Source organism: Oncorhynchus clarkii, chromosome 16 (genome assembly GCF_045791955.1).
Source record: "Oncorhynchus clarkii lewisi isolate Uvic-CL-2024 chromosome 16, UVic_Ocla_1.0, whole genome shotgun sequence".
NCBI classification, from domain to species: Eukaryota; Metazoa; Chordata; class Actinopteri; order Salmoniformes; family Salmonidae; genus Oncorhynchus; species Oncorhynchus clarkii.
Genome location: NC_092162.1, coordinates 45,748,930 through 45,770,185, shown reverse-complemented (window position 1 = coordinate 45,770,185; position 21,256 = coordinate 45,748,930). Strand labels below are relative to the sequence as shown.

Genomic DNA, 21,256 nt, shown 5'->3' with positions numbered 1-21,256 from the left:
TCAGGAAGTTAAATCTTGGTCACAAATGGGTCTTCGAAATGGACAATGACCCCAAGCATACTTCCAAAGTTGTGGCAAAATGGCTTAAGGACAACAAAGTCAAGATATTGGAGTGGCCATCACAAAGCCCTGACCTCATCCTATAGAAAATGTGTGGGCAGAACTGAAAAAGCGTGTGCGAGCAAGGAGGCCTACAAACATGACTGTTACACCAGTATTGTCAGGAGGAATTGGCCAAAATTTACCCAACTTATTGTGGGTTGCTTGTGGAAGGCTACCCAAAACGTTTGACCCAATTTAAACAATTTAAAGGCAATGTTACCAAATACTAATTGAGTGCATGTAAACTTCTGACCCACTGGGAATGTGATGAAAGATATCAAATCTGAAATAAATAATTCTCTCTACTATTATTCTGACATTTCACATTCTTAAAATAAAGTGGTGATCCTAACTGACCTAAGACGGGGAATTTTTACTAGGATTAAATGTCAAGAATTGTGAAACTGAGTTTAAATGTGTTTGGCTCAGGTGTATGTAAACTTCTGACTTCGACTGTATAAGATTATAAGAACATTGCTTTAATCGTCACCAACTTCTTCTCAATGTAGTTATTTTAACAACCAGTTAATCCATTAGCAATAAATGCAAGATGCATGTTTCAAAACGGCCCCTTTTGAATGTAATATGCTACATTAGGCCTGTTGAAATTGACTGACCACGTTTCCATTTCTCCCATGTTTGATCAAAGGTGTGTGATCATTGAAGACATCGTTCATAATCATGATGCAAAAAATACAAGTGGTGTTCTGAAATAAACGCAACATACTGTTGGTGTACTGTAATCAAATTAAACAAATGTTTCTTTCACTTATGTCAATGTTTCAGGCACTAGTTTGCAACAAGCCTGTCCTGAGTGTTCGGCCATAGGTTGATCTAAAAACATGTTTTTAACATAAGGAAGTGTAATGTCATCGCCTAAGCACGTTTTCACCCACTGGGTGGATACCCTACTAATATTACAGTACTGCATTGGCCAATGCAATTTTAGTAAAGCATGTTGGACACGTGTTTTAGAGGATGCATTTGTTACATACAGTGCATTCGGAAAGTATTCAGACCCCTTGACTTCTACATTTTGTTACGTTACAGCCTTATAATTGTTTAAATTGTTTAAAGAAAATTGATTAAAGAAAATCCTACAATCTACGTACCCCATAATAACAAAGCTAAAACAGGTTTTTACAAATGTTTAGAAATATATTAATACTTCAAATATCCATTTTCATTATTATGTGTAGTAGACAAACCAGTTTAAAATCTATAGGTTTACCAAACCGTTAATCCGACTGCTCTTAATTGATAATCACTTAAGTCCTAGTGAAATGTATTTTTAACAAATGTGAAGGGGATCCTAGCAAAAGTAATGTGAGCATTGCATTATGGAAGAATTACTTTATGAACATGTATTGCAATGTGAAGTTTAGTGAAAAAGTGACTGAGGATGTTATACGTAGTCAATTGAAAATGTGCTTAGTTTTAAAATACCTGCCTTTTTGATCTGTTTTGAGTTTAATACGAAGTTGTGAAAATGTACCACACCAAAGCGATTGGGGGAAGAATAAAACTAACTAATGAGCCATTGCCTACGTAGTGTTAACTATTGACACTACTTTTGAATAAAGTGTCTGTCTTATTTCAAAACAACGTTTTCAATAGGAATATTGTTTATAATTACTGTCCTGTGTCTCAGATCCAGCGGGAGAGACTGGGCTCAGAGGACCTTCCATCTCCTACTGAAGACTGCTCTCCAGACTATCAGGCCCCTAGACCCACAACCCAGTGAGTCACTGTGTGTGTATATAACACTGGGAAACCCCAGGCTGGAAGTGCCCTCCTTAGCACCTGACTGATTTATCATTTGCTGAAGAAGTATGGGGCTTTTGAAAAAGTAATTGCTAGAGATAAAAAATAAAATAAAAATTTCAATTTAAAGTTGTTTTTCAATCAACCAAGAAAACACATTCCACATTCACAGATGTGACAGACTTTTAAAAAAAAATATATATATTCAAAAAAATATATATAATAATTTAAAAAATAAATTTTATATATATATATATATATATATATATATATATATATATATATATATATATATATATATATATATATATATATATATATATATATATATATATATATATATATATATACACACACACACACACAAAGAATTATTAAAAAAGATAAAACTTGCAGGAGCACTATCAAGGTACTTATTAGCTATTTCCAGCCTTAGCTGAGACGACCAGCAAATAATTCGTTTTTAGATTTTACAGCACCTTACACAAATCTGCTCATTTCCCTAATCACCACATTCACTCTGTACAATTTTATTATAGTTGTGTAGTGGAGACCAGAGTATCAAATTTGGGCTGTTCTTGCGGAGGTCATAAGTGAGCTTTTCAAGAGGGAGAAAGTCAACAATCTGGTCAATCCACATTTTAAATGTAGGTGGGGTATTAGAGGCCCACAATGGAAGAATACATTTCTTAGCAAAGTATGTAATAGTCATAAGCAAATGCTGGGCATTAAGATAGATACACAGGGTCATATCAAACTGTACATCTAGTATTTTCTGTGTAGCAGTATGTACAGATTGCCAAAATCTGTCAATCTCTCTACAGCTCCAAAATACATGCATATAGGTTCTACTTTCAGAGGTACATCTTTTACAGTTAGGAGACATATCTGTTTTCATTCTATGGAATATCAAAGGAGTGTAATAAAATTTGTACAAAAATGTGTAATTAGATCATTTTTACATTAATAGAGGAGCAGTATACCCTGTCACAAACCTCTGCCCATAACTCATCACTGATAGTCAGACCAAGGTCCTTTTTCCCAGATTATTTTCAAAGGAGTAACATATTTTGCCTTTAATGGATTGTGCTGTGACAAGAAGGGTTTCAACTTCCTTTAACTGAGCACTAAACCTCCTCTTGGAAGTAAATGAGGAAATGACGACATGTCTAATTTGAAGATGTATAGAAAAAGGGATCTTGGCACATTGAATTCACTGCAGAGCTCTTGAAAGGATTTCAGTGTAGTGGTTTTCTGATGAAATGGGTTTGTGAAGGTCCTGATTCCTAGAGTATGCCAAAGATTAAAGTTGGCATCCCTCAGGGCTTTTGGCAAGTCTGGGTTGCCTACTATAGGCGAGTGAGAACATATTTGGGAGGAAATGCCCAGGTATTTCTTACAGTCCCTCCACGTTAGTAGGGTGCTGTAAATCACAAAGGTTTTGGCTATGTTGCCCACTTCACTAAAGTTATTAATGAATATCATTGAGCTTAGGGGCAATGAACCACAGGGTTGGGCTTCTATCTGAATCCATGTTTACTCTTGTCTGTTTGTGATCCATGTTGCGGATTTGGGCAGACCAGTAGTATAATTGAAGGGAGGGAAGGGCAAGACCACCTTTTAGATTCAGGTTTCAATAGAGTGGAGAACTTGATCCTAGTTTTTTTTATTGCCCCATATAAATTTGGTGATGCTTTGGTTAGTTGTTTTGAAAAAGGAAACTGGGAGATAGCATGGGAGCATCTGAAATAAATAGTTCAGTCTAGGGAGGATGTTCATACGGATGACATTCATTCTTCCTACTAAGCTAATTGGGAGGGAGATCCAGGAGTGGAAAAATTTTCCTTGAAAAGGCTATTCAGATCTGGTGTTATGAAGATCCCAAGGTATTGAAACCCCTGTCTTCCATTGGAAAGGACATAGTGTCTTCATAGAGCTGGTGAGTGTAATATTGAGGGCAGACAGTGGATTTGTTCAAATTGATCTTATAACCTGAGAACTTGCCATACTGAGCAATTGTGTCTTGCTCTACATATCCAACCCTGAGAAATCCCTCCCATTTTAGACATCATCCGCCTTAAGCGAAATCTTGTGCTGCAGGCCGCCTGCAGAAACACCCATAATAATTGGATTGCTCCTTATCAACTCTGCCAGAGGCTCCGCCCCCAACAAGTAGAGCAGGGGAGACAGCGATTACCCTTGTCTTGTGCCCCGATTGCTAGAGATTTTGATATCCGTTGAGTGGGCTGCAATCATGTCGTGGTAGATTTGGCTATGAAAGTAGTTCTATATTTCAACCAACTACTCATATCTTTACAGATCACAACAGCCAATCAGAATCAGAAACATTGCAGAGGAACTGGACCCAACTTTCAAGGCCAGTAGACAAGGCAAGGAGGGCATCCGAGCAGGACCGACAATCTCTGGTAGGAATAACAATACCACGGATCATCTCATCATAACATGTAGCTTATACTGTAGAGGTAATGAGCAGTTATAAAACATCCTGTTCCTTATAGGCACATCCTCCTGCCAGTCTCATCCCACTCCTCACTCCAGCTTACATGATTTTATGGAGGAGCCAACGTTCATCCCGCCCACCAAGAGGCAAAGCGACAAATCTGTACGCGCCAAATCCAAAGAGAAGAAGGAGAACTGTAAGCAGCAGTGATGTCAGTCTGAGACCATGGGCCCGGGAGTATAACCGCACACCCCTCACATTACTTTACCTGGTTGCAAGAGAATTTAAAGAAAATGATATTTAGTTATCCCAACTAGCACTTTAACCAGTTAAAAAAAAAAAGATTTTGTTTTTGTTAAAAGGACTGGTCCAGATACTTTATTTTCACGTTTGAGTCGTTTTAGTAGTGAGTGCATACATTTTTGTACTTTTTCTTACTGGGTTCATATAACTCAATAATATTCAAAGGGAAGAATTATACACTGAACAAAAATATAAACGCAACGTGAAGTGTTGGTCCCATGTTTCATGAGCTGAAATAAAAGTTCCATACACACAAAAAGCGTATTTCTCTCAAATGTTGTGCACACATTTGTTTACATCCCTGTTAGTGAGCATTTTATCCTTTCCCAAGATAATCCATCCACCTGGCAGGCTTGGCATATCAAGAGGCTGATCAAACAGCATGGCGCTGAAGAGTATTTCTGTGTGTAATTAAAGCCCTTTTGTGGGGAGAAACTAATTCTGATTGGCTGTGCCTGGCTCCCCAGTGGGTGGCCCCACCCATGGATGCACCCCTGCCCAGTCATGTGAAATCTATAGATTAGGGCCTAATGAATTTATTTCAGTTGACTGATTTCCCTATATGAACTGTAACTCAGGAGAATATTTGAAGTTGTGGCATTTATATCTTTGTTCAGTATAGTTGGCCTTGCCTATTCATATTTGCCTTCTGTGTTGATGAGATAATGTTAATATCAATCAGTTTGTTTTATTGTTTGACTTTTTTTGTTTTCTTATTTAGTATTATTAAGGGGAGATCTGAGTAACACTCCAATTCACATGGCAACACATCTGAAACCCTGTTTTAGGGATGCTATCCCCTCTTGATATCTGTCTGAGAAAGACCTGAGGGGATCTTTGAGAACAGACTTATGTAATTCACATCTAAAGTGTCAATAAGTTTCCCAAATGACTGGGAAATAGAATTGTCACTGTGTGAATCCAGTATTTCCTCAATGGGCTGTCTCAGCCTAGGCTTGTCAAGTCATATATTTATGACCTGGAATCCCCTTACTGTGCTGGAGTCATCCTCTAACGCCACATCTTCAGTGTTTACAGTTAGGCCTGTTGGTGAACTCTTAAGTTATGCTGTATGACAGGTCACAGCACACTGAGCATACTGCTGATACGAGGTAACTCCACCTTCTCCCATGAACCCAAACTTTACATTGAGTAGTTATGTAAGTGCAACTACTGAACTGCATCCTTCCTCAATCTAGTTTTCCCACCAACTCTCTGCTTCTGATCATTTTGCACCACTCAAACTGTCAATTGAGTACATTCAAGAGTTCCATACTCTACATTTTCATTCCTTTTATTTAAACATACTTTTTTTTAAATATACAGTAATACAGCAACTACATGTTAGACATCACTGCTAGAACTGTTATCTTTATAGCACTGGGATCAGTGCTCTCATAGGTTTCTCTGAAGTGTTTCTGAATAAAATGAACACCCATGAAACCTCAACTGTGTGATATTAATTCCTCTTAGAGAAGCTGATGCTGTCAAGAGGAATGTGCTGCAGTAAATGTAGCTGATCTTGTATTTTGTCAAGGTCATCAATAAGTCATATTGATGTAAGTTACAATTTTACATTTGTCATTTAGCAGACACTTATCCAGAGTGACTTAGTCGTGAGTGCATTCATTGCAAGCGCCATGCTCTACCAACTAAGCCACACGGGGCACATTTCCTGCCAAGATCTTTATGGTAAGATGGATACAATAAGACAATCCAGTGGTATTTGCTAGTTCTTTATTTTAAAAAATATCAAAATATGAAACAATATTGCTTATTTAATCAACAAAATCTCTGCGCCTAAGTGAAAAGACATACAATACATAATAAAATCCCAGGAGCCGGCCAGTCCAAGTACTTAAGGATATTCACATGGACGGCACTCTAAAAATCCATCAATGTGACTATCATCTTTAGTGTAACTGGCTTTCTGAAGGCCCTGTCCCCGGATTACTGTGAGTCATTTGTGGTGGTGATGACTAATTTACACCTGCTACTACTGTAGGCCCATTCCATGAGTGTGGGTTCACGTTTTCCACCATGTAGGCCCTAATTGTGAGATGTTCCATCTCAGTGGGCTACGCCTGTCCAAACTAGAAAAATACAGTAACTAAACGTGGGTGTGAACTGTGATGCACTACTCTGCTTCTTTGTAGACTCATGAAAAGTAAAGGTTACATTAGTACAGATCTGAAAGGGCAACCTGGTTTAAACATACTTTTTTTCGTATTATTCTGTACATAAATCCGAGACACTATTTAGTATGATGTTTTGTATGGTATGTATTAATGTGGCTGTCCATCACCCATTTTGTATGATATGTTATATTAATTGTAATTCATATGTCACAAATTTGCAAAGCGTATGATATGTTATGAATTCTAGCCAGCTGGCTAACATTAGCTGGGCTAGGGGTTGTTAGGTTAGGGGGAGCATTAGCTAACATGCTAAGTAGTTGCTAAGTTGTTGCAAAGTAACTAAAAGGTAGTCAAAAGTTGATGAAGTTGTCCGCGATTCGATCTTGTGCGAGATGTTTGCGTTAAAACGGCCATCCAGCCACACCGACCAACAACCCTACTTTTGCCTTAAGTAACCGTAACATATCATACTATATAATTTGTGTCCTGGATTTACATTTACTATGCTACGTCTGGTCAGAGACCAGGCTGCATGAAAAGTAAAGGTTACATTAGTACAGATCTGAATGGGAAGTTTCTAGAGGATAATTTGCCTGAGATGCTCTTCCAGCGTGTTTGACACTGTTTCCCCTCTTTCCTGTGTGACTAATATTAGTCATACAGCGTTCATGATTGTTAGCTTTATTTACACATGACCTATGCTCCTTCTTGTGTAATTTCCCAGCAGTGATAGTACAATGGGATTAATATGATACATTTAATCATAATCCTCTCGGCTTTCCCAGCTCTGCCTAACAGAAAGCCCAGAGGGAGTATTCATTTCTTTTTTACAACGTGGGCTTGAGTTAACAAGCATTTCCAGCAAGCCGAAGGAACACCGATTTAGATAATGCTTATGATTGCAAACCTACAGTGGTGAAAGAGTTCACTCTGGTCTTGATCTTATCAGACTAGGTTAAAGGAAGCCCTTTGATCACATTCAATGCCTATTGCCGACATTGTAAATTGTGTGTCAAGTGCAATAAACATTTGTATTAGTTAACAGACTTTTCCAGTTACTTTAGATATGTCTGTGTAAAGGGGAAACCCCCACCTGAGAGGATTCTCTGACCGTAGCATTTCCTCCTACATTATTTGGAATGTCCAGACCCTTTTCGAAATCTCTTCCTGGAAAAGTTGGGTAGATTAAGCTGCCTGTATCCTGCACACATTTCAATGTCCTTGTCAATGTTTATTTTACCAGGTAGGTTGACAAAACACATTCTCTCATTTACTGCAATTACTTGGGGAATGGTTACAGGGGAGGGTGGGATGAATGATCCAATTGGAATGTCCTTGACTCTATACCAGTCAACAAAAGCAGTACATTCACACAGGAAAGTGGCTCCAAGTCACATACTGTACCACAGTGGTACATTGTTATCATAAATGAAATTCTTAAAGTGCCGAGGCATTACCCTGTACTTGCTCTTCGTCATACCTTGCGCAATGAAACGTTCGTCACACCTCGGGTTGTACAGTATATTAAGTAGGGATATCCCCTTCAGCTTAAACTGTGGGCAGCTAGGTTTAGCCATTCAGGGAACTGAGAAAACGTGACTATGATACTGTATAAGCCTGTGGGAGGCATGGAGGCTGCCAGTCACAACTATACAGAGCTTCCTGTGTTGTACTGCTGTACCCCCTCATTCACTGTTACATTATGGTCATGGCTCTGATACTACCTTCATACAAATTTCAAGAGTAGTATTACATATTCAGGACATAAAGGACATTTGCCATCAGTTTATGAAACCAGAAAATGTAAATAGTTGAACTAGTCCAGCTGCAGCCAATTGCTAATGCATATGTCATATAGTGACATCAATGTTTTTCCCCCTAAATTTCCCCATCACTACTGACATTTGAATATCAGTTTACTAGCTAACTGACGTACATGATCTTAACATAGTGACCTAGTTTACCTTTGAATGTGCCTGTGAGATAAGAAAATGACTGAGGTATTAGAAATATCACAGAATAAAAAGATATCACAAAATCAAAAAATGATCTAAGCCTCAATGTCTTATTCCCAGCGACGCAGTAGCATGGTCCAGCAGAGCTAGAGTCCAACTGTATCAGCAGTAGCGTCAGCCCGGGCTTGAGGCTAGCAATGTGTAGGCATCAGAGTGCCCGTGTGAAGTAGTGATCATTAGGTCAGACCCAGTATGACCCTGTTTCAAGTTAATTGTCACGTCCACAAGTACAGTGAAATGCCTTTCCCAACAATGCAACAATAAATATCAGTAATACTCTTTTAAAAAATACATTAAAGTAAAGTGGAACAAAAACACACAAGAAAGTAAGTCCACTGCCACTCACACAGGCAGGAGCTTGGTCTCAAAGTCCTGGGAGCACAGGATTTCAGAGCTGCTGCCCTGCTCCTGCTGAGGGTGGTGGAAACTGGTCACCACCAGGCTCCTGGGTTCATCTGAGACAGAGGGAGAGCGGAGGTGAAGATTGAGCCAATCTCAGATTAAATTATGTTGATGCTTCGTTCACGTTTAGGATTACAGTTTGAAAGCTGACAGAACAATGTTGCAGTGCTGTATGTTGAGTAGGAATGAATAACATTGTATAAGCATCTAATTACCTGTAGGGGGAGTTAGCTCATTAAGGGTTGGCTCCTTGGGGGCTGTCTTCTCTGGCTTCTTTTTGGTGATGATGATGACCAGAAACAAGACGATAAGGAGGATAAAGACCCCAAATGAGGCACTTATAGCCCAAAAAAGCCCTGTGCCATCAAAGAAAGAGGCTGTCATCTTTTTTTTAAAACAAGGTGATATAACATACATTTTGCCATGGGTTAGATTCACTGGTCTTACCCTCAGGGTCCGCCTGTGTTGAAGGTAAGGTGTTGACTTCTGGCGTTACAATGTTGGCAATGCCGCACTTGCTGTCACTGACTGCATCTCCCACTGCAACAATGTGTTCATTGGGATGCAGACAGCTGGGACAGAGATGGAGAAATAAAGATTAAGGATTGGCTCTCCAATATCAGATTACATTGAGTAGCCATAGCGGAGGATTTTAGTTCTGAGTTGCTGAGATTAAGGCAAGTGTTTTGCTGCATACGGTAATTTATGCAATGGCATTAGTACTATCGGTAATTCCAATATTGACGCAAACTCAGAGTTTAAAGGGGGGGATTAAATCTAACCTTGTTCTCCAAGACTTGCACTTCTCATGGACTTTGTCATTGAAGGTCCCATCTGGACAATTCCGGCAGGACCCTATGGAGACAGACATGCAGAGGGTCGGACTTGGTGAAAATGTTCCCATGTGTCCTGATCTTGTCTTACTAGGCATGCCAGATAACTTGTTTGACTTTAATGTCTGCAGGTACAGATGTGTGTCTTACTTGCAGCAGGAAGAGGTTCCTGGCCCGTCCCACACTCCTCAACACAGAAGGAGCAGTGGTCATCACCACATCGGAATCCTGCCCTACAGTCACATTCTGTGTCCTTGCTTTTTGTACAGGCCGCCTTAAGGAATTGGGCGCCACCTACACACACGCAGGCAAGCAAAGGAGGAGTAAAATGAATGTTAAAACGTCTCGCTCATCAACAATAGATATTTAAGTGTAGAGGAGAATAGATTCTATCAAATGGGTAAATCTCTGGTGACATACCTACACACTGAGTACACCTGAGACAGGAGTGTGATGTACCATCAGTTGTGTAGGTCTCATTCCTACATGGAACGCAGAGCTTTTCTGGGTCTGGTCCACAGCGTGTCACCAGACGGTTCCCTACACAAAATACACCGGCAACAATTGAAAACACATCTACATCCATAATAACATCACAATCGCTCCATCAGTAGCAATTGCAGTGGACGGTAAGTGTATTTGATAGGAAACTATTTCCAGCCCTCTTCCACATGCCAGATACAGTTGTTTGATCATTATCCATACACCCCCCCCCCCCCCCCCCCCCCCTCTGGTGGTACTAATAGAAGCCACTGAAACGCAACTGGGTCACTGTGGTATACCCACTAAAGGATACATAGGATTTAATTAACCTGGGATACAGTAGATTGTTCATCCCCATGAAAGAGAGAATTTAACCAGATAAAGCCTTTAGAATCCAAGCCCCATTACATTCATTATTGATTATTTATAGGTTACATTTAAAGTTAAACCATTTACAGTAGCCTAGTTTAGACATTTACCTGGATTGCACCTTTCACAGCAGACATCAGGAGAACCAGCAGAGGTTGTCCATTGTTTACAACCTATCTCACCAGTGCTACTCAGGCAACACAGTGTGAGCATAGAGATACACAGTACCCTGAGGACCAGATGCATCTTCTCTCGCTGCCCTCCAATTCACACAGAAAATTAGGAACACAGAAGGGCTATGGATTCCAGGTGCAGTTGCTTGACAGTAATAATAATCCAAATGGAATAGACAACAGCAGTACCCTACTTGAAAGCACCCTTTCATATGATGAGACTTCAAACTCTCCTGCCTTTATGTGATTTGGGGGGGGCGTGGACAATTATTTTTTTTTTTACTAGGCAAATCGGTTAAGAACACATTATTATTTACAATGACGGGCAGATTTTTACCTTGTCAACTCGGGGATTTAATTCAGAAACCTTTCGGGTACTGGTCCAACGCTCTAACCACTAGGCTACCTGCCGCCGACAAAATCCTAACGTTTATCTATTTGTCACCTGTTGCAGGCGTACAATAAACTATTTCAGACGCAGATTAAGTGCTTGAAAGGGATATGTCAACATAACTAATTACAAGCAGAGAGATGTTAAATAAAACGTTGAAATGACAAATACAAGTAACGAAACTAAATTGGAGAATGAAAAGATTATCAACAGTTTTTCTTCCGTTTCGTATGATAACACGTTATCTTCTGTCCTGTAGCTTACTCATTGAAGTTGCGGTCCACGACTGGAGATGTGATTTGCAGTTGAACGATTCGTTCTCTTTGAACGACGTTTATTTTAGCCGTTCGCTCCTCCAGCTCAGCGGTTCCAGAGACGTAAACCGTCCTCCAATGCGCGAAGGAAAATAGATCATGAGCATAGAAATACATGTTTAGAACGGATAATTGATCGCATGTTGCCAGAATGAGAAACTAAAACCTACAGCCTGTGCTCAGCGAACTCGAGAACAAGTCGCATTGCGTATCATCTTGCCCGGCTACCCAGACGCCATGCTCCCGCCAAATTAGTTGCCCGTTAGTTGCTTCTTTAGTTTCCGGGTCTGGGACGTCTGTTTTGTGTTTGATATTGGTGGATTATATATCCGATCTAAGGTTTATGGTATTTTCTCAATACAAATGGCGAAAACCAAGTCTTGTTGTAGCGTACCTCTTTGTTCAAATTCAAGAAAAAAAGCTGTATCTAATGCCTGGTACTTTGAAGTCAAACAGGGTTGGTCTGATCTTGGTGGGCTAGCTCGAATTGCGTTAACACTACCTCAAGAATATGAATGATGTCATATTGACTTTTCATAGCCGATCATTCACATTTAGTTAAACAACAGGTCTGGGACAGGTAAACAGGGTTCCATAGCTGCAGGCAGAACAGTTGAAACTGGAGCAGCAGCATGACCAGGTGGACTGGGGACAGCAATGACTCATCAGGCCAGGCATGAGGCATGGTCCTAAGGCTCAGGTCCTCCAAAAGGAGAGAGAAAGAAAGAGTGAATTAGAGGGAGCATCCTTAAATTCACACAGGACACTGGATGAGCCAGACTAATGTTGCTAGCTAGAAATTGTAAAAAGTCCTTTGGCTACAACTAGCTAGCTAGATAACAAGCTAGCTAGATGTTGAAAAAATTGTTTAATTCACCCTCACTACTGTAACTAACGTTACCCCATACTCCCGATGCCAGCTAGCCAAATGTTTAGTTTTCTTGCTAGCTAGATATACTGCGAGCGTCATTGCTAGGATAAGTTAGCTAGCTTGATGCCTAACCTTGCTTGCCCTGGCATTGGCTACTCGCTAGGAGGCTAACCAAACACACAAGACGACAGGTTTGATAGGATGTAAATAGCTAGCTACACTATATATACAAATATATGTGGACACCCCTTCAAATTAGTGGATTCGGCTATTTGTCTCACCCGTTGCTGACAGGTGTATCAAATCGAGAGAAACATTGGCAGTAGAATGACCTTATGAAGAGCTCAGTGACTGTCAACGTGGCACCGTCATGGGACGTCACCTTTCCAACAAGTCAGTTTGTAAAATGTTTGCCCTGCTAGAGCCGCCCGGTCAACTGTAAGTGCTGTTATTGTGAAGTGGAAACATCTAGGAGCAACAACGGCTCAGCCGCAAATTGATAAGCCACACAAGCTCACAGAACGGGACCGCCGAGTGCTGAAGCGTGTAAAAATCGTCCTCGGTTGCAACACTCACTACCGAGTTCCAAACTACCTCTGGAAGCAACTTCTGCTCAATAACTGTTCGACGGGAGCTTCATGAAATGGGTTTCCATGGCCAAGCAGCCGCACACAAGCCTAAGATCACCATGCTCAATGCCAAACGTCAGCTGGAGTTGTGTAAAGCTCGCCATCATTGGATTCTGGAGCTGTGGAAATGCATTCTCTGGAGTGATGAATCACACTTCACCATCTGGCAGTCCGATGGACGAATCTGGGTTTGCCAGGAGAATGCTACCTGCCCCAATGCATAGTGCCAACTGTAAAGTTTGGTGGAGGAGGAATAATGGTCTGGAGCTGTTTTTCATGTTTCAGGCCCCTTAGTTCTAGTAATGGGAAATCTTAACGTTGTAACATACATACACTGACATTCTAGATGATTCTGTGCTGGCAACAGTTTGGGTAAGGCCCTTTCCTGTTTTAGTGTGAAAATGTCCCTGTGCACAAAGCGAGGTCCATACAGAAATAGTTTGTCGAGATCGGAGTGGAAGAACTTGACTGGCGTGCACAGAGCCAACTATCTGTGTCTAGCAAATATTTTCATAACTAACCCAAGATTGACCAGAGCCTGTCGTTTCCAATGTGAGCAAATTAATCATAGTTGGCAGAACAAGCAAGGAGGTGGGCAGAGCCAAGCACGAGCTAGTGAGATCCTATTGGCATGTTCTAAACATTTTATTTGCATATTTCTGTTAGGGAACGCCTACTCTGTGAGTTGCGCGTCTGCAATAACTCAATTCGTCCTTGCACTCCTCCTAAACAAGGAAATATTTTGAAACGTTGGCAAAGGGTAAAGTCTACAAAACACAGTCCACTCTGTTTGTTACATATTCTAGTTTTGGAAACAGAAAACTGTATGGAGATAAAATGTTTTATCCAAGAGAAAATTAGCAGAACCTCTGCCAAAATCCATTTCATTCCATCAACTCCCACTGCCGGCCGTTGGGTGTCCGCTCGTCAACATTTTCGGTAGTGAATGGAACGCCAACCACATGCCCCACCCCCGTGAGAGATAGGCCTTGTGGCCAACGACAGTGCAGCTGAAGAATTTAGTGTAAGTCTTCAGGCTACTTATCACCCTCATGGCAGTTAAGCAATGCATTCCCCCAAGAGTCGTTCACAATCTAGTCCGGTTGCGGCCACAACTGGACCTCGTTTCAAATGTATCAATAAATAATCTTATTTGTATGCCTAGCAATCAACAAATGTACATTGTTAAAAGCACACGTTTACAAGTGTCAATCACAAATGACAGCTTTTCAGTTCATAGTTCGCCGGTACAACTTTTGTACCATCGGCTGCCATTTAAAAAAAATGTATGCCAGGACCCCATGGGGCCAAATGGTGGCTCCATATCTATATCATTTCAGAGTATACTGTACTACATACATCTACCAATGTGCCAAATGTTGTGCTCTTATCACATAGTGCACGATCGAGTCATTTTTTTGCTTAAGCAACAAACAAAAAAATATATATATAATTTTACATTTTCATTCCTCCCTATTAACAAAAAAATCATAGCATTCTTTATTATTTTTTGGTGACTAGTTACTTGACAAAGTTCGAAAATGGATCAAAGAAAGGGTTTAAAAATGATGCCATTTTTGACACACTGGGGTCAGAATTGAGCCCAGTTTATGCTTTTAAGCTTGGTGAATGTCTCAAGGGAATGTGATGACATTGTACTGACAGAAGAACAAAGATAAAATATGTTATAATTATTCACCCACTCACACAATGGGAAAATGGGAATGTCCTCTTAGGACAGAGAGGAAGACATTGCCAAATGTATTTCTCAGGAGAGAAAAAGGCCACACTGAGAGACAGAGAAGGAAGCGTCAGGGCATTACATAGTATATTGTGCAGTGCAACACATGGTTTGGGAGAAGGCATTACACAACTTTTAAACTTTCCTTGTCATGCCCTTGTGCATATCAGCTGTTGTTTTGACTGACTCACCCATGTGGATGACTCGGGAGTTTACAACTACTATAATTACTATTATTCCACAAATAGTTGCCTGTGATGGACTGATGAAGAATGGAAATTGAAAGTGAAACAAAAAAGCAACCTGTTATGCCGTGAAAGTACCAACGATTTTACTGCATAAAATTCCAAGCAGACAGATCAAGCCCTCTTTGAATAGTTTGAGCCGGTGTGTGGACATGAAGCTAGGGATATGGCTAGGGTTGGGGTTGAACCGGGGTGTGGACATGAAGCTAGGGATATGGCTAGGGTTGGGGTTGAACCGGGGTTTGGACATGAAGCTAGGGATATGGCTAGGGTTGGGGTTGAGCCGGGGTTTGGACATGAAGCTAGGGTTATGGCTAGGGTTGGGGTTTAGCCGGGGTGTGGACATGAAGCTAGGGTTATGGCTAGGGTTGGGGTTGAGCCGGGGCTTGGACAAGAAGCTAGGGATATGGCTAGGGTTGGGGTTGAGCCGGGGTTTGGACATGAAGCTAGGGTTATGGCTAGGGTTGGGGTTGAGCCGGGGTGTGGACATGAAGCTAGGGTTATGGCTAGGGTTGGGGTTTAGCCGGGGTGTGGACATGAAGCTAGGGTTATGGCTAGGGTTGGGGTTGAAAAGGGGTGTGAACATGAAGCTAGGGATATGGCTAGGGTTGGGGTTGAGCCAGGGTTTGGACATGAAGCTAGGGTTATGGCTAGGGTTGGGGTTGAGCCGGGGTTTGGACATGAAGCTAGGGATATGGCTAGGGTTGGGGTTGAGCCGGGGTTTGGACATGAAGCTAGGGATATGGCTAGGGTTGGGGTTTAGCCGGGGTGTGGACATGAAGCTAGGGTTATGGCTAGGGTTGGGGTTGAACCGGGGTGTGGACATGAAGCTAGGGTTATGGCTAGGGTTGGGGTTGAGCCGGGGTTTGGACATGAAGCTAGGGATATGGCTAGGGTTGGGGTTGAGCCGGGGTTTGGACATGAAGCTAGGGTTATGGCTAGGGTTGGGGTTTAGCCGGGGTGTGGACATGAAGCTAGGGTTATGGCTAGGGTTGGGGTTGAGCTGGGGTTTGGACATGAAGCTAGGGTTATGGCTAGGGTTGGGGTTGAGCTGGGGTTTGGACATGAAGCTAGGGTTATGGCTAGGGTTGGGGTTGAGCCGGGGTTTGGACATGAAGCTAAGGTTATGGCTAGGGTTGGGGTTGAGCCGGGGTGTGGACATGAAGCTAGGGTTATGGCTAGGGTTGGGGTTGAGCCGGGGTTTGGACAAGAAGCTAGGGTTATGGCTAGAGTTGGGGTTGAGCCGGGGTTTGGACATGAAGCTAGGGATATGGCTAGGGTTGGGGTTGAACCGGGGTGTGGACATGAAGCTAGGGTTATGGCTAGAGTTGGGGTTGAGCCGGGGTTTGGACATGAAGCTAGGGATATGGCTAGAGTTGGGGTTGAACCGGGGTGTGGACATGAAGCTAGGGTTATGGCTAGGGTTGGGGTTGAACCGGGGTGTGGACATGAAGCTAGGGTTATGGCTAGGGTTGGGGTTGAGCCGGGGTTTGGACATGAAGCTAGGGATATGGCTAGGGTTGGGGTTGAGCCGGGGTTTGGACATGAAGCTAGGGTTATGGCTAGGGTTGGGGTTTAGCCGGGGTGTGGACATGAAGCTAGGGTTATGGCTAGGGTTGGGGTTGAGCTGGGGTTTGGACATGAAGCTAGGGTTATGGCTAGGGTTGGGGTTGAGCTGGGGTTTGGACATGAAGCTAGGGTTAGGGTTGGGGTTGAGCCGGGGTGTGGACATGAAGCTAGGGTTATGGCTAGGGTTGGGGTTGAGCCGGAGTTTGGACAAGAAGCTAGGGTTATGGCTAGAGTTGGGGTTGAGCCGGGGTTTGGACATGAAGCTAGGGATATGGCTAGGGTTGGGGTTGAACCGGGGTGTGGACATGAAGCTAGGGTTATGGCTAGGGTTGGGGTTGAGCCGGGGTTTGGACAAGAAGCTAGGGTTATGGCTAGGGTTGGGGTTGAACCGGGGTGTGGACATGAAGCTAGGGTTATGGCTAGAGTTGGGGTTGAGCCGGGGTTTGGACATGAAGCTAGGGATATGGCTAGGGTTGGGGTTTAGCCGGGGTGTGGACATGAAGCTAGGGTTATGGCTAGGGTTGGGGTTGAACCGGGGTGTGGACATGAAGCTAGGGTTATGGCTAGGGTTGGGGTTGAGCCGGGGTTTGGACATGAAGCTAGGGATATGGCTAGGGTTGGGGTTTAGCCGGGGTGTGGACATGAAGCTAGGGTTATGGCTAGGGTTGGGGTTGAGCTGGGGTTTGGACATGAAGCTAGGGTTATGGCTAGGGTTGGGGTTGAGCCGGGGTGTGGACATGAAGCTAGGGTTATGGCTAGGGTTGGGGTTGAGCCGGGGTTTGGACAAGAAGCTAGGGTTATGGCTAGAGTTGGGGTTGAGCCGGGGTTTGGACATGAAGCTAGGGATATGGCTAGGGTTGGGGTTGAACCGGGGTGTGGACATGAAGCTAGGGTTATGGCTAGGGTTGGGGTTGAGCCGGGGTTTGGACAAGAAGCTAGGGTTATGGCTAGGGTTGGGGTTGAGCCGGGGTTTGGACATGAAGCTAGGGATATGGCTAGGGTTGGGGTTGAACCGGGGTGTGGACATGAAGCTAGGGTTATGGCTAGAGTTGGGGTTGAGCCGGGGTTTGGACATGAAGCTAGGGATATGGCTAGAGTTGGGGTTGAACCGGGGTGTGGACATGAAGCTAGGGTTATGGCTAGGGTTGGGGTTGAGCTGGGGTTTGGACATGAAGCTAGGGATATGGCTAGGGTTGGGGTTGAACCGGGGTGTGGACATGAAGCTAGGGTTAGGGCTAGGGTTGGGGTTGAACCGGGGTGTGGACATGAAGCTAGGGTTATGGCTAGGGTTGGGGTTGAGCCGGGGTTTGGACATGAAGCTAGGGATATGGCTAGGGTTGGGGTTGAACCGGGGTGTGGACATGAAGCTAGGGTTATGGCTAGAGTTGGGGTTGAGCCGGGGTTTGGACATGAAGCTAGGGATATGGCTAGAGTTGGGGTTGAACCGGGGTGTGGACATGAAGCTAGGGTTATGGCTAGGGTTGGGGTTGAACCGGGGTGTGGACATGAAGCTAGGGTTATGGCTAGGGTTGGGGTTGAGCCGGGGTGTGGACATGAAGCTAGGGTTATGGCTAGGGTTGGGGTTGAACCGGGGTGTGGACATGAAGCTAGGGTTATGGCTAGGGTTGGGGTTGAACCGGGGTGTGGACATGAAGCTAGGGTTATGGCTAGGGTTGGGGTTGAGCCGGGGTTTGGACAAGAAGCTAGGGTTATGGCTAGGGTTGGGGTTGAGCCGGGGTTTGGACATGAAGCTAGGGATATGGCTAGGGTTGGGGTTGAACCGGGGTGTGGACATGAAGCTAGGGTTATGGCTAGAGTTGGGGTTGAGCCGGGGTTTGGACATGAAGCTAGGGATATGGCTAGAGTTGGGGTTGAACCGGGGTGTGGACATGAAGCTAGGGTTATGGCTAGGGTTGGGGTTGAGCTGGGGTTTGGACATGAAGCTAGGGATATGGCTAGGGTTGGGGTTGAACCGGGGTGTGGACATGAAGCTAGGGTTATGGCTAGGGTTGGGGTTGAACCGGGGTGTGGACATGAAGCTAGGGTTATGGCTAGGGTTGGGGTTGAGCCGGGGTTTGGACATGAAGCTAGGGATATGGCTAGGGTTGGGGTTGAACCGGGGTGTGGACATGAAGCTAGGGTTATGGCTAGAGTTGGGGTTGAGCCGGGGTTTGGACATGAAGCTAGGGATATGGCTAGAGTTGGGGTTGAACCGGGGTGTGGACATGAAGCTAGGGTTATGGCTAGGGTTGGGGTTGAACCGGGGTGTGGACATGAAGCTAGGGTTATGGCTAGGGTTGGGGTTGAGCCGGGGTGTGGACATGAAGCTAGGGTTATGGCTAGGGTTGGGGTTGAACCGGGGTGTGGACATGAAGCTAGGGTTATGGCTAGGGTTGGGGTTGAGCCGGGGTTTGGACAAGAAGCTAGGGTTATGGCCAGAGTTGGGGTTGAGCCGGGGTTTGGACATGAAGCTAGGGATATGGCTAGGGTTGGGGTTGAACCGGGGTGTGGACATGAAGCTAGGGATATGGCTAGGGTTGGGGTTGAGCCGGGGTTTGGACATGAAGCTAGGGTTGAGGTTAGGGTTATGGCTAAGGTTGGAGTTGAGCCGTGATGTGGACATGAAGCTAGGGATATGGCTAGGGTTGGGGTTGAACCGGGGTGTGGACATGAAGCTAGGGTTGAGGTTAGGGTTGGGGTTGAGCCGTGATGTGGACATGAAGCTAGGGTTGAGGTTGGGTTTGGGGATAGCATTACAGCTGTGGAGACATTGTAATGCCATTCTAGGGTTCTTTTCTCCTGTCACTTTCTTTTCTCCTGTCACTGTCTCTTTTTTTTCATTTGCTACATTTTTCTCACCACTTCCCTATCTATTTGTGTATGTACCTTCGAAGGGTGAGCTCTAACAGTAGGTATCTTGTTAGATCCCATCCTTTGGAATTACTTACTCTCAAACAATTACATTGTTAGATCCCATTGGGTAACCAGGTTAAACTGTTGGGGTAAACTATTTGCACCTTTGTGTGTTGCTTCTAAGTATCTGTCTTTGATCTTCTTTCTACCTTTCACACCCCCCACTTCGTCCTACACACAGGGCCGTAGGATGTAATGTCATGATATCAAATGTCAACACCTCATCTGCCTAAACACCTTACGTCAATAGCAAACACCCACGTCTCCCACTCTAGACAACACTTGCGTACACAGACAGAAAGCCGTAGTGTACACCCCTAACACTACAGCTTGTAAAAGAGAAATTGAAACACTGTATGGTAGACCAAATAAGAGCTGCTCATAGTCAGTGTATGGGCTTAGGCGGTTTGGAGTAGTTATTCACAGATAACAAAGCCTTTTTATATAGTGGGTTTAGATATTTGCACCGAACAGGGTCATACTGAGTCACTCCACATCTCTCACAATAGATTCCACCAGCTGTGCAACACAGCCATAGTAGTCACTGCGTGTTCTGATCTGTAGCCCTGGAGAACCTTGCTCTAGTGAGTCTATAGTAGAAGCTACGCCTCTGCATCTGGGGTCGCCTCTTGAGCCACAAGCAGACACATCACTTCCTGTTAGAAACACCACATCCTCCCACTCATGTGACTGTGACAGATAGCATTTCAGCAGGGTCTCATGGCGTCAGAGCGGGGTCTGCTCTGGCCTGATGTTAGCCTCCCTCAGCCTCAGACCATCAGCCCACAGGGAAAGTACAGCAGTGTTTGTACCAGTAAGTTCCACTCAGAGGCGGGTAGATTTAACATCAAAGCAGATCACTTCATCAGGGCTTTGAGGGCAAGGACAGTAAAATAAGACGTTACAGAACTTACTCCACCCTTCCTTGACAGAAATAACACCACATTATCGAAACACAGTGTATAGTGTAGGCCTATGTGTATGGGCTCTTACTGCTGGTTAAATATAGTAAATGCAACTAATATGGATGTTGGCTTCCATTTAGATATGTACAGCACTTACCGTCATTGAATACAGTTAAAAGTTGTCAAACCAACCTTTTTACTGGTTTCTGCAACAAACAAAAAAAATCCACAACCAAACAATTGCCCGGTTCACAATGTTGTCGTTGTCGTTTTTTAAGAAATTCAGACAAAATCTTTGTACATATATATTTTTTATTCTTATATATAATACATTTCTATGTACAATTTATTCCTGTTTTTTGTAAAGAAATCAAATGAAAGACAAAGCTTTGATTGCAAACAGTGTTTCATACCAAAGGGCCAGAGAAGAGAGAGCAAGAGAGAGAATGAAAAAGTGCTCAAATAATGATCAGAGTGTTGCGACAGAAAGGTCTTATGCATCACACCGTTTCTGTGTTGTCGATAGACTTGAGCCGGGAGTCCATTCGATTGCAGGTTATAGGCATTGCGGACTTTAAAGGCAATGTTCCCACGTTTGCGGAGACTACATTCATGGTAAACATTGCATATGTCGG

The 21,256-nt window shown here is 43.4% G+C and overlaps 2 protein-coding genes across 3 annotated transcripts in view; one reads left to right on the top strand and one right to left on the bottom strand.

Annotated features, from left to right (window-relative positions):
* LOC139368586 (coiled-coil domain-containing protein 50-like) overlaps window positions 1-8,814 on the top strand; it is a 28,082-nt gene extending 19,268 nt beyond the window's left edge. Inside the window, exons 10-12 of one of the 2 annotated variants that reach the window (XM_071107636.1) lie at window positions 1,754-1,842; window positions 4,186-4,292; window positions 4,386-8,814. In XM_071107636.1, the coding sequence (XP_070963737.1) occupies window positions 1,754-1,842; window positions 4,186-4,292; window positions 4,386-4,537 (348 nt within the window). In that variant the 3' untranslated portion in view covers window positions 4,538-8,814. The remainder of the gene's footprint in view (window positions 1-1,753; window positions 1,843-4,185; window positions 4,293-4,385) is intronic. The other variant, XM_071107635.1, reaches the window with a different exon arrangement.
* On the bottom strand, window positions 6,351-12,171 carry LOC139368587 (tumor necrosis factor receptor superfamily member 9-like). The gene is made up of 7 exons (XM_071107637.1): window positions 10,981-12,171; window positions 10,439-10,558; window positions 10,169-10,312; window positions 9,968-10,040; window positions 9,633-9,757; window positions 9,401-9,541; window positions 6,351-9,238 (listed from the first exon to the last, which is right to left on the bottom strand). The coding sequence occupies exons 1-7, from the start codon at window positions 11,114-11,116 to the stop codon at window positions 9,126-9,128; spliced, it is 852 nt and encodes a 283-aa protein (XP_070963738.1). The 5' UTR covers window positions 11,117-12,171; the 3' UTR covers window positions 6,351-9,125.
* Between the last annotated feature and the right edge of the window lie 9,085 nt (window positions 12,172-21,256).

Bases quoted from the DNA above. Each gene is read 5' to 3' on its own strand.
- LOC139368587 (XM_071107637.1), bottom strand. From the start codon at position 11,116: ATGCATCTGGTCCTCAGGGTACTGTGTATCTCTATGCTCACACTGTGT. The intron at 10,313-10,438 runs GTATGTCACCAG...GCGTGTGTGTAG, and splicing joins CAGGTGTACTCAGTGTGTAG to GTGGCGCCCAATTCCTTAAG. The intron at 9,239-9,400 runs GTAATTAGATGC...CCTCTGTCTCAG, and splicing joins TGAGCTAACTCCCCCTACAG to ATGAACCCAGGAGCCTGGTG.